Source organism: Bidens hawaiensis, unplaced genomic scaffold, assembly GCF_021521415.1.
Source record: "Bidens hawaiensis isolate Kalapana, Puna unplaced genomic scaffold, B.hawaiensis_p1.1 tig00026143_1, whole genome shotgun sequence".
Taxonomy (NCBI): domain Eukaryota; kingdom Viridiplantae; phylum Streptophyta; class Magnoliopsida; order Asterales; family Asteraceae; genus Bidens; species Bidens hawaiensis.
The window spans coordinates 130406-143913 of NW_027494201.1; the positions used below are offsets into that span (position 1 = coordinate 130406).

The following is a 13508-nucleotide window of genomic DNA, read 5'->3' on the forward strand; positions in this document are numbered from 1 at the left end:
TTCCATTCAAACCTCATTGTTGACATTTCTAATTTCAAAATAATAATAATAATTATTATTATTATTATTATTATTTATTATTATTATTCTTGGTGTGTATGAATATGCATCCGGTTGCACCTACCCATAATTACCGGCTATAACCGGTAACCACCGGGAGTAGTTGGCTTGGGAGAGTTTGGTTTGGTACCACTCGACGGCTACTTCTCGCCACGTCGGAGTCGTGTTGGATACAGATGTGAACTCCACCAAAATGACCAAAATACCCTCCACTTCCAAACTCCTATTTTATGCCACCACCACCATTCACCAACCCCATTCAAACTCCTTCCTCCATAAATGGCCGCAATCACATTTAACAATTTAGTAGCTGCATTTGATCATTGCAACACAAATTAAATTAACTAATCAATCAATTTGATCAATTTCACAGCTTCCGCCATGGCAGCCGCTGCCGTGGGTTTTAAATCCGCCGTATTGAGTGGACGATCTTCAAATCCGACGGATACCCATTTGAATTCGACCCGTTTTAGGAAAACCCTTTTCGGGTTCGGGTCTAATTCTGACCGGAAATGGGGTGATTTGAATTTGTCTTCGGTTGGCGTGAAGAACAGAGAGGCGGTGGTGGGTGGCGGTGGAAGAAGAAGGGATGGTGGATTGGTGGTGACGTGTACGGCGGAGGGTATAGAGAGAGGGCTACTGGGGAGACGAGGGCATGAGGGTAATTTTGCTTTGCCGGAAAGATTAAAGGTGGTGGCTTTGATGGCTTGTGTCATGTGTTTGTGTAATGCTGATAGAGTTGTCATGTCTGTGGCTATTGTTCCTCTTGCTGCTAAACATGGATGGAGCAGTTCTTTTTTGGGCATAGTACAGGTAATAATATTAATATTAATAATCTTTTTTTATTATTAGCTTTGACTTGTTGAGTTGTTATGGTAAGGTTAAACTAACGAGATCAGGTAAATCGCAGCTTGTGCTGATAGGTGATTTGTGTTATAAAGTTGCATAATCTTTCAAATCTAAGTGTACTTGATGATTTGTTTTAAATTATAAGCAATGATATTGACTTACTGACTTGGTTTTAACTTTAAGATGCACGGTGATGAGATCGCATCCGATGCGATCTTATGCATGGTGCGGCATCTTGTGCAGAATAATGACTGGAGATGACAAAAATATCTCAAGTTATTAAGTTAAAATAGTATTCATAAATATATTTTTGATGCTTATTTTTAATAATGAACGTCTTGCTACGTGATGCATGTACTTCCCGCATTGCGCATCATGCATCGGAATTTGGGATTAATACCCTTGTGTTAGGCTTTACATTTTAGGTTGTCCCTTGGTATAGATTCCTTATATTAATAAGACTGAACATGTGAATTTGGGTCCTAGTTGATGAGTTGGAATCTACCCACAAATTTTAACTTTTTTTGATAAAAAATATTGGCAATATGCTTGGTGAATTGTCTGGCCAATTTTATGGTGAGACTAAGATTCAATATTTTGTGGTTGTTGGGACTTGAAAAGGTTGCTGCATCCACTTGAGGAATATGCCAAGATCTGATATATATGGGTCCATTAATCCTAGTAAAATAAATATTGCATTGATAAAAGTTTGTTTGCTAGTCAAATGACTAAGATTAGTTTTTGAAACTTAATATTTAGTTTTTGAAACTTAATATTAATCCCATCATAAATATTTCAAATCAAAATATAATTGTAGTTGTATAAATTTGAAAACAAAACTCATTAGCATCCATGCTTAGTTGAATATGAAAAAGAAGGATTGCAAGTTGAAATCAAGTTTTCATGACATCACCAATACTTTATATATATGTATACTTTTTAAGGACTCATAGTGCCTCTTTACCTACCCTTACTTTTTGTTGTATATGAAAATCTTGAAAGGTCAAGGTTGTATATATTATTTCATTACTTACATTATTATATCAACAAATACAATTCTGTTTTCCAAATATAAAAAACTACTCTGTAGTCCCCTGTCCCTTCAAGTATGTATTTGTTTCATATGTACCATTTTTTGTCCAAAAATACAGCCGGATGACGAAACTCAAATGAATATGAAAGTACGACTAATTTAACCTATAACGTGTTGACGCCTCATTAAAGATAGAAGGAGATAAATAGCCCCACAAATATCAATAGTTATAGTAAAACTGTTTCATGCAAGTTTTACTTAATTTTTAAGCATCCAAAACTAACCAACATTTATGTAATTGTTTTATGGTAGTCGTCTTTTCTATGGGGATACATTTTTTCATCCGTAATTGGTGGAGCATTAGTCGACAAATATGGCGGGAAACGAGTGATAGGTTGGGGTGTATTCTTGTGGTCTTTAGCCACACTTATTACTCCATGGGCTGCAAATCATTCGACGATAGCCCTTTTAGCTGTACGTGCCTTCTTTGGTCTTGCTGAAGGTGTTGCTATGCCTTCAATGAACATCATTTTATCGAGGTAAATATTATTCTTTGTTGCTTACTACTTTCATCCACTCCCCCTCCTGTCAGTGATCATTTATCAATTTTAGCTTAAGTTGTTTCGCAAGCATTTCTTTTTATTTAATAATGTCACTATCCATGAAAGTGACGTTTTGGTAAACAAAGAAATAATATTATTTCTAAAGACAGGAAGCCAGTAGAAGATCCAAGATATTATGACAAAAACTTTTTTTAATGTTTTATTACTACAAAACACTACTCCATATTTTTATCCTAAGGGTGAAGTTATGAAAATAAATAAATAAATAAAGTTCAAAAGAAACAAGTTAAATAAGTCCAACTAGCTGAAGGTGAAATTGTACTTTAAATTGCATAAAACCTCATAGATTATTTTATTTAAAGTAATTACACTACTCCATGTTAACGCGTTTCGTCCTTTGCACTGACGGGCGTTATAAAAAAACTAGTCATGTGCCCTGCACATGAGAGAATTTTGGTCTTTTTAATAAAGAATTAATAAAACGTATTATTGAAAACTATATAACTTTTCAAATATTATTATTGAGTAAGAAATGATTACCTAAATATCTTTATTTAAATTATTTTAGGTGGTTTCCATGTAATGAGCGAGCTACAGCGGTTGGTTTATCTATGGGTGGATTTCACCTTGGTAATGTTGTGGGACTGATACTAACACCTATAATGATGTCATCAATTGGGCTTTCTGGCCCGTTTTATCTTTTCTCGTCTCTCGGGCTTCTATGGCTAACAACGTGGACCGTTCGGGTCACAAATGACCCGCAAGAAAGTAATTCAATAAGCAACTCGGAATTGAGGTTAATTCAAGAGGGGAAGTCAAATGCTCCTCCTCTAAATAAAGGAGAACTCCCGCCATTACGCTTATTGTTATCGAAAATGCCCACGTGGGCCATCATTTTTGCTAATGTTACTAACAATTGGGTGAGTTTATTATTATTATTTTAATGGGGTAACTTCTTATATATTCATCTAAAGGCTCCACATTTCATAATATCGTATTTATCGTTTTAAAATACTAAAATATCATATCTATGTGTTCCGTGGTAAATACACTGAAATCATTTACAGTAAAATGGTATATATAGTGTTTTGAAATGGTGCAAATGATATCTTTAGTGTTTTGAAAGGGTAAAAATGGTAATCTTAGTGTTCTGACAGGGTAATAATGATATCATGAAATGTTGAACTTATATATATTAAATTAATCTTATTTGTTTATCATGATTTTGTTTATTCTTATTGCTTCAAATATTTATGATGCATTTTCATATATTTTCAGGGATACTTTGTTCTCCTCTCATGGATGCCTATTTATTTTAAAACTGTAAGTGTTGATTCCTTTAGTATTTTATTTTATTTATTCTTGAGCTACATTTCATAATGTGTAATGCCTTCAGAATGGGCGGGACTCAAAACACATTTTTTGCTCTTGATTTGAACTTAGTTATTATATTAGTTTATGAACATTCTATATCAACTTTTTGTGCGTGTGTGATAAATAGGTGTTTAATGTAAACTTGAAGCAAGCAGCTTGGTTCAGTGCAGTCCCATGGGGAACAATGGCTTTCTCAGGGTATGTTGCAGGTGCTGCTTCTGATTATTTATTAAAAGCAGGCTACTCGTTGACTTTTGTCAGAAAAGTCATGCAGGTAATTTTCATTTATTCATATACACCAATTTAATTATTTTATTTTGGACTAGAAAATTGCTTCCAAGAGGGTAAAATGATCAGACTATTATTTTGGCTAATGACTTAAGATAATCAAATATTAGTCAAACATGTAAAATAATCAGAATTTTTCACACTCCAAACATCTGATTATTACAATTCTCATTATCTGACATAATTATTGACTAACTGGATTTTGCAGTCAATTGGTTTCATTGGACCTGGATTGGCTCTTCTTTGCTTAAATTATGCCACATCAGCAACGGTTGCATCCGTGTTCATCACAGTTGCACTTAGCTTGAGCTCTTTCAGTCAAGCTGGATTCCTGTTAAATATGCAAGTAAGAATAATCTCCCTTTAATATTTACCTTTTTTTTATTATCATTATCTTTTCACTACTGTATTTCAAAGTAAAGTCAATGACCTTTAAATGTCAAACCGTTTCCTTCGTAAGTCAAAATTGGACCCTTTTCAGAAGAAGGGTCTTTTGTCATGTGTTTTATTAAAAATAATCATTTTAGTCCAATATTTTATTGTTTGGCTTTCTTGGTTCGTTAGTTTCGCTCTAGTTTCTATCAACTCCACGCGTTTAACACCATGTATTTTGATCGGAGAAGGGTATTAGGGTTTTTCTAAAAAAAGAAAAAAAAGGTAACTATTGGACTAAAATGGTTATTTCACGAACCACATGGACTGAAATCATAGTTTACTCTTTTCTTTATTCGAAAGATATTTCGCTTTTGAATATCAAATACTTGACACTTCTTGCCCAAACCCACAATTTTTACAAGTGATGCTTTTTTTTACTAGAATGACACTAATTAAGGGTGTTCACGGTCTGGTTTTTAGGTCAAACTGTGAGTCAAACCATAAGTAACGAATCATCAAAATCGAGACTGAACTGTTGAAACTTGAAACTAAACCAAACCATTACCAATAGTTTTGCTTCAATATGTATTTTCAAAATGTTATATATACGTGTGTTTATGTATTCGCATCTTTCTGAAACTTATTTCTTCCTTCTTTTTACTTATTCTACTAGGATATTGCACCGCAATACGCAGGATTTCTTCACGGTATGTATTTTCAAAATATTATATTGCATGCATGTGTGTGTGTGTGTGTTGCATACAAGTATTTCAGAAATTGATATTATCTTTCAAAATATTGCGAAAAAACAGGAATTTCAAACTCTGCTGGAACATTGGCTGCAATAATAAGCACAATAGGGACAGGCTACTTTGTTCAATGGCTGGGATCATTTCAAGCTTTCTTAACCGTTACAGCGGGCCTGTATTTCGTCACAGCTATATTTTGGAACATTTTTGCGACGGGTGAACGAGTCTTTTAGTTATACTAGAAAAGGATAAAGAAAAAGATCAAAATGATTAAAAAATTTGTTGTTTTGCAACAATTGTATTTATTGATATTGATATTGATAGGGAGGGAGGGAGGTCAAGTTTAGTGATTCTTTTGTGTATAAACTGTGTTAAGATCAAGGTTGGAGCCTTTTATAATATATGGAATGGGAAAGACTATATATGTTCGATTTTTGTATTGTTTTGTAAAATTATTTCTGATCTTTACACATAGAAGATTTTTTATTATTTCTGACTATATGCTTAACATTTTATAATAGAACCTTAAGAATATTTAACTACAACCACCATTATACCACATATAGGTACCATATTTCAGTAATCAGTACCATTATACCACCTAAATAAAATTATACATATTATCAGTACCATTTTCCTTATCAAAAAATTATTATTATATTACAAAGTTTGAGTCTAATAATCAGATAATCCCAATACAAATCCAAACAACCCCTAAGTACATTCCTCAAAACAAAAATGAAACAAAAGTGTTATGCTGTTTATAACAAGTTCTTCCCCTATTAATTTGTTTTTTTAAAAAAAAAAGACACCAAATTTAAACTTAAAAATTAACAACAATTTTGACCTCTAAAGTCAAAGTCAACCTCAAAATCAAAAGGGGTACGAAAAACTCGGTTCTTTAATCAAACTTCCATTCGTTCCATTCGATCCACCCGAAAGCTCAGAAAGTTCAGCCTGCAATTGTTCATATTTCTCTTTAACCGCTGCAGAACTCATAATATCAGCAACACTTTGTTTAATCTGCAGTTGTAAACCTTTAATCTTTTCCTTTGATTCCTTACTAGGGGCATTTTTGTCTTTTGCCATCTCCAACTTTAAAATCGCAACTTTGCCCATCAAATCCGGTGTTGATTCGATCACATCTTGAATTATCTGATTGATTTCTGCATTAAGTTCATCCACCTGAGCCTTAATTTCCGACATTGTAGTTTGACCAACTTTTGAAGCAACATAAACGCCCGAAGACTCGAGGGCGTTTATGAATTCGGATTCAACTTGTTCTGTAACTTCTAGAACCTTCTCTTTAAGTTCTTGATCAAACTCTTCAATGGAAGACATCCCAGATTTGTCGATTTCATCCTTTATAGAATCAATCTTTTGCTTTAGGGTTGACTTGTTCAAAACCTCTTTGAACTTCTCGTTGACTTTCACCTTTAAAGGAAGTGTCTTTTTGTAATTTTCAGCAAAGGTTTTCGCTTTGGTTACTTCGTTTAACAAGTTTACCTTATACTTCAACCTTGCAAAATTAGGAGCCTTTTCTACATTACCATTTAACTCGTTCTTCAAATTTTCAATATGCTCGATTTCAACAGAAGTTAACTCTTTCTTCCCGGATTTTTCAAATTCTTCACGCATCTTATTCAATTTTTCTTCAATTCCTAATGCTTTAGCTGCCACTACAAATTCATGAGTGATTTCTCGTTGCAATTTTCCAATTAAACCGTTTGGATCCATTTTTGCTGAAGATGTTTCTTTTGCTTTCAAGATTTGTTCTTTGAGTTTATTAACTTCATCCTGTAGCACTTTGTCTGAAATAAGCCCGGGTCTTGGTTCTTCTTTTCGTTTCATGTTGACTTTTTTTTCTCGGTCAACAGGTAGTCCTTCTTGGAATCCGCCAATCTTGCGGAATTTGAGCATTCTGTGTTTTAATAATTCTTCTGTTCCCATCTTTTCAAGCTCCTGTATAATTAAAAACATATATAATTATAATAATAACTATAATAATAACCATAATATAAGGGCTTTATTTAATTACAAAACCAAGTTAATATTCTCACATCCATTGATTCAAGAATTGCATTTTTTATTTGCATCGAGGTCCATTGTGGATCCGCATGTGCACCGCCAAGTGGTTCCTGAAATAATGGTTTAAAAGATTGTTAGGGGTGTGCACGAAACTGAAATAACCGGACCATAACCGGGATAACCAACGTAACCAAACCGAAATAACCGATAGAGATAAAACACAACCTAATCTACACGTTCATAAGTAAATGGGACGTTTGATTTTAATCATTTGATTTGGATCCTTAATAGTCACGTATTTATGAAATTTACTGAAAGAACATAGTTATTAACTATATATTTAAAAATAAATTAAAATGTATCAAATTCTTCTTTACTCAAAAGTCAAAATTCCTAATTAACTAATTCATAAATTATCATATTAATACTTAATTTATTCTTCCTTTTATTTGGTTCAAATATAATATTAATAGTTCACGATAATAATGTATATATCCGAATCAATGAAAAAAAATAAGAATCTTACAGGGATGATCCCATCAGCAATTTGTAGCTTGCAAAGCTCGTTAGCTGTGATCTTGAGCTTCTCAGCTGCCTATAAGTAAATGGGAAAAGACGATATAACTTTCAATCATTTAATAATATATATAAATAATAACAAAAAATAATCGTTTCACCACCTTTGGAGAGGCCTTTGCAGTCTTCCACAGAATAGCTGCACATGCTTCTGGGCTATAATACCATAGAAAAAAAATGTTAAAGAAAATAAATTACAAGTAACAAAAGTTTAAAAAGACAATTAAGAAATGACACTATTATCTTTACAAAAGCTTCCTTCTTTAATAAAGATTATCTTGATTTTAAAGGCTAAAATGGCGGTAACATAAATTTTAAGTACTATTAAAAAGACAACCAATTAGACATTGAGTGAATTACAGTTTGTGTCTGTTAGCTATAGGTCAGCCTGTAGTTGTGTCCTATAACTTAAGATTTGAAAAGTTGTTACAACTTTCCACTAAAAGAAGCTATATTTTAAGTTAACTCTTTTATTGGCTATAATTAGAAACATTGCCAAAAGAACCGACCAAATTTCATAAAATATCATGGCTTGGTTCATTTACATCACTCTCACGTTTCACTCGCAGGCTTATAACTGTATTTGTAAATAGGTTGACCAATTAGACCTTTTGGGAATACATGGTATCCAAATTGACTCTACAATTCAAGAAAGAATAAAGATAATCCGCATGACATCAACAGTTCAACAACAAAAAAACCTCAACTTTTATAAAAAGTTAAAAACTTCAGTCACCTTGCGACATAAAAAACTGCATTTTCAAGCATTAGCAACTTATTAGCACATCCAATGGCCAAAGCACCACCAGAGCCACCTTCACCCATCACAACTGAAACAATCGGCACCTTAAGACCGAACATAGTCCTTAAATTGTGTGCAATCGCTTCACCCTGCATGCAAATGAATTAACCACTAAGATGCTTAACAGCAGCAATAAATTAATAACAATTATAAAAATAGTTACATGTGGTTTGTACATACTTGACCTAATTCTTCTGATTTAAGGTCAGCAAATGCCCCTGGAGTGTCAATAAATGTGACAATAGGGAACCCGTGGTGATCTGCATAGTACATCATTCGAAGCGCCTTACGGTACCTACAAGAAACATATTAACATTTAAGGTCAACACAATATTATGATTTTGGGATGCATGCACATTTCAAACTGGTTATGTGCTATTTAATAATATTAAATATCTTACCCGTGTGGCGTGGGCATTCCAAAGTTTCTTTGAATATTCTCTTTGGTATTTCTACCCTTTTGATGGCCCATAAACATGAACCGCCTTCCATCAATTGTTCCAATACCCGTCACTACTGCAGGATCATCATATCCGGCTCGGTCACCATGAAGCTCAACAAACTGTAAATATCATAATACTTAGAGGGTATTCTGTCATGCAAAGTTATTTAAGGTTTTAACATCGTTTTTTCAAAACGTTACCTTATCGGTAATGTTAAAGACATGATCAAGAAAAGTTGGTCTGTTTGGGTGCCGTGCAATATGGACTCGTTGTATTGGAGTCAAATGTGTATATAGATCTCTAAGAGCCTGCAAATTAAACACATAAAAGTTAGAATAAATGATAGACTGACAAAAAAGTATATGATCCTTATATAGGCTTGTAAACAAACTAAACATTCAGTGAACTGTTCGGCAGGATTTTCGTTTATGTTCCTTTATATAATAAGCGAACGAACGGACATGAACACATGTTTGTTCGTTCATTTATGTTCGTGAACGTTATGTTCATTCATTTATAAACGTTTACGTCCGTTCATTTATGTTCATTAGTTTACGTTTGTTTAAGTTCATTCATTTGCGTTCGTTAATATATTCAATTATATTTTTTAGGTCCATTACAATATAGTCTAGTTATAATAACTTTTTAAGCCCAACACATTGTTGTTCACATTTACAATTAATTAAGTTTAGTTCAGTTACGTTCATTCTTCTATGTTCAGATGTGTTCGTCGTTTATATTGTTCACAGACGGACCATAAACAAACACGTTCACTTTCTAAACGAAAGAGTATGAACAAGAAGACTTCGTTCGTTTAACTGTTCGAGTCAGATCATTTGTTCGGTTAAAGTTAAACGAAAGAATAACGGTTCGTTTACGAGCATATAATCTTATATCTTACTTCAATAACAAAATATTCTTTATCTAGTTGTCTTCCAAAAATAAATACTTATATTTAACAAAAGGGTCTATAATTCCCTCAAAATAGGTTTAATGAAAGGGTAATTAGGTCATTTCACCTGCTGATATTTGTTCTCCAAAGAGATTATTTGATCACTGAAATCCAGACCAGTTTCATTAGCCATCTTTTGCACCTGAAAACATCAAAAGCAAGATTTTTAAACCATCTTCAACATGTCACACTTCAAACTGATCACATTAAAACATTTAAAAATCATTACATCAATAATTTTCTTCTGCAAGTCCATAAGTGGTTTCTCAAATTCCAAAGTAACGGGCTTCGGTTTTTCCTTCAAAGGCTTAAACGGTGAAAGATGACTAAGAACTCCACCCTTAACATTCGGCTCCGGATCTTGAGGCCAGGGGTACTCGTGTCTTTTCACTTTTCTTACTTTTGCAATTATGTTTAACCCTGTTCTCCTGGTGGGACCCACATTCCCTCTTCCTAATGTTTTTAACGGTGCACCGTTAACACCGTTAATTGAGCTTCGAAGAAGATCAGAAGCTGATGTGGCAGACGACAAACTCCCCTGAAATGTAACTGTAGATTGAGATACTGAAGCCATTTCAAGATTCAAAATCTTGCCCTAATCAACAAGAAAAGAAAATAAAAATAGATTAGTAAAAGTCAGCATTTTTGTTGACCTCCCACCAAATTAGGGGTTCGGATTTGGGTCAGTTTTGGGTCGAACCCACAAACTCGTTTAGCTAAACGGGACGTGTTCGTGTCAAAACCGGGGGTTTCACGGGTTGACCCATTTAACCCGTTTTCATTTTAAATGTTTTTATGTAATAAATTAAATTGATTGGGTGTCTTATGCCAAAATTAAAATAAATGGAAATTGACGTAAAATTTTATAATTAAAATGTAATTGACTTATATAATTTGTAGTTTTTTTGTTGTAAAAATGTAAGTTAAAAGTATTAGTATGTGAAAACAGTATAAAAATAACTTTCCAGTCAAAACGGGCCATGTTCATGTCAACCCGCGAATATGCATGTCATGTTCGTGTTCACGTGTCTGACACGATTTTTGAGTTCGGATCAATTTTCGGGTTCATTTCGTGTCGGACCCGCCAAACCACAAACACGACCCGTTTAGCACCCCTACACAAAATCCTAGATTTATATGTTCCCATAAAATTCACCAAACTACCTCTGTTAGTAGAAATTTGTGTTTTATGTTAGATATAAACTGAGAGTGTTTTATGTCAAACTTTAAAAGTTAAAATAGAAGTTTGCATAATACTTATTATTAACATATAAATTTTCATATAAGTCTCCATTTTTTTTGTTGCAAAATAGTAATTTATAGTCTTAAACTCTTAATATGCAAAAAATAAAAATAAATTAAAAAAAAGTTCGGGTTAAACAGCGTGTTTTTGTGTCAACCTACCAATATGTGTTGTGTAGGCATGTAAACGAATCGAACAAAGCATGATCTTGTTCGTGCATTTAACTTTAACCGAACAAACCATCGCACAGTCAAACGAATGAGGTTTGTTGTTCGTGTCCGTTTATGTTTGTTCTTTAGCAGTATAAATGACTCTACACAAACTTTAACGAACGAATATAACTAAGCTAAAACCAATTAGCAATAAACCGGAACAACAATACGCAAGGCATAAAAAGAAATGCACAAGCCACAAGACATGTGTTCATGTTCGTTCATTTTACCAAATGTACAAAAGTTTTTGTTCATGCCCGTTCATTAAACAAGCTACATAAACGAATTTTCCACCAAATGGTTCACTGAACATCCGGTTCGTTTACAATCCTGGTGCCATGTTCAGGTTCAATCATATTCAAAACACTAACTCTTTTAACGCAAATGAAAAAGGCCATAAGAAATAAAAGTAACATAATAAACAAGCTTCAAAAATCCAAACTTTTTGCATCTGTGTTCAATTTCTAACAAATCAAACAGCATAAACATGAGCACTATAGTACCAAATGTCATTATCAGCTTGATAATAAACAAGATTACGTAATCAATGAAAACCCATCACGCATTCATCGATTAAGAGTTGAAGAAATCAAGAAAGTGAAAATTGAAGTAAACCCAGATGAATTTACTTACCTCTATAATATAAAGATTGGAAATTGAAGAAATTGGGAAAATGGGTTTTGTGAATAAAGAGAGAAAATGAGTGATTTATGAAGCAAGAAAGGAGCATAGAGATGATCGTCTGTGGTTTGTTTATGTTCGTTAATTCTTATGGGATTTAAGACAGCCAGCTATGAATATGATGGCAGCTGAACAACGAGCCATGGTTCGACCATGTTTACAAATGTTTGGTGCTCCGTTACACTTGTCAAATCCATTCAACTAATTTGGATTTTAATATAACTTTTTCTTTTATTAAATAAATACACGGTAAGTTACCGATACTTGATTAAGCTTAACGTGTACACCCGAGATTGACACGTCAGGTTTAATCTGGTCGGGTAGCTACTGATGAAAAACTCACATTCGGGGAGGAATCCATGACTTTTTTTTTCTTGTGTCGCTTTTCGAAAATTGTACGGTTAATTGGTTTAAAGAAGGAAACCCAAGAAGGTCGAGAAATGTTTTTGATGTTGAAATGAAGCGTACTATGTCATTTAACAAGGAAAACTTTAAAACAAAAATATTGTCGATTTGTCTATTCGCGTAAGACTAGACAATTAGTTACGTAAGTAGGGTAGAATATAATGTAGTTTTGTTAATTTGTGGTTAGGTTTACTATTAGTTTCTATTTTGTTTATAATATTACAAATATTATAAAAAGGAAATAACACCCATTTATTATCCTATGACAATACGTTTTAGATGTCATTTTACTTCTTATTTTACAACGCAGCGTTAGCGCCACGTCATACCCCACTCCACTTTAATCCTTTTCATAACATCAAGGAAATGGTTACCAATTTACCAATTCATCACTTCTCTTCCTTTTTAAATAAACTAATTTAAAGTTAACATATTTATATAACTAGTTAATTACAAATATTTATCTAACTAATAAATATAAACATAAGCAAATATAAAAATATTGGTATATAATAATATTAATCCAATTAAACACTACATCCATCTCCACCATTTCTCAACAATACAGCATCGTCTTCTCCGCCCATGTTTTTGCAACCCAACCAACCCTCTCCTTGTTTCGGCACGGCGGCGATGGCTACAGAGGTAGAGGAGGAGGAGGAACAATGAATGAAGAAGAAGAGAGGTGTGATTTGGAAGTGGGGAGATGAGAGAGACCTAAATAAAAACAGAGGAGGTAAGGATTTTGAGCGGTGATTTTTCAGCAACATCTTCGCCGCTGGGCGGCCCCGACTAGCACGGTGTGGTGAACACCGCCGGCACAGCTCTCCACGTCATCTTTTCAGCGGCAATCAGGCATCCACACCTGATAGCCT

At 33.6% G+C, this 13508-nt stretch overlaps 2 protein-coding genes across 2 annotated transcripts; one reads left to right on the forward strand and one right to left on the reverse strand.

Moving 5' to 3' along the window:
• Window positions 1-227: 227 nt before the first annotated feature.
• LOC143572884 (putative anion transporter 3, chloroplastic) lies at window positions 228-5563 on the forward strand. The gene is made up of 8 exons (XM_077057921.1): window positions 228-873; window positions 2255-2481; window positions 3074-3425; window positions 3784-3828; window positions 4007-4153; window positions 4376-4513; window positions 5216-5249; window positions 5355-5563. The coding sequence occupies exons 1-8, from the start codon at window positions 442-444 to the stop codon at window positions 5522-5524; spliced, it is 1545 nt and encodes a 514-aa protein (XP_076914036.1). The 5' UTR covers window positions 228-441; the 3' UTR covers window positions 5525-5563.
• Window positions 5564-5995: 432 nt separating this feature from the next.
• On the reverse strand, window positions 5996-12324 carry LOC143572885 (acetyl-coenzyme A carboxylase carboxyl transferase subunit alpha, chloroplastic-like). The gene is made up of 11 exons (XM_077057922.1): window positions 12181-12324; window positions 10322-10687; window positions 10160-10234; window positions 9341-9448; window positions 9099-9259; window positions 8878-8992; window positions 8632-8786; window positions 8000-8051; window positions 7846-7914; window positions 7352-7429; window positions 5996-7253 (listed from the first exon to the last, which is right to left on the reverse strand). The coding sequence occupies exons 2-11, from the start codon at window positions 10664-10666 to the stop codon at window positions 6165-6167; spliced, it is 2247 nt and encodes a 748-aa protein (XP_076914037.1). The 5' UTR covers window positions 10667-10687; window positions 12181-12324; the 3' UTR covers window positions 5996-6164.
• Window positions 12325-13508: the final 1184 nt, after the last annotated feature.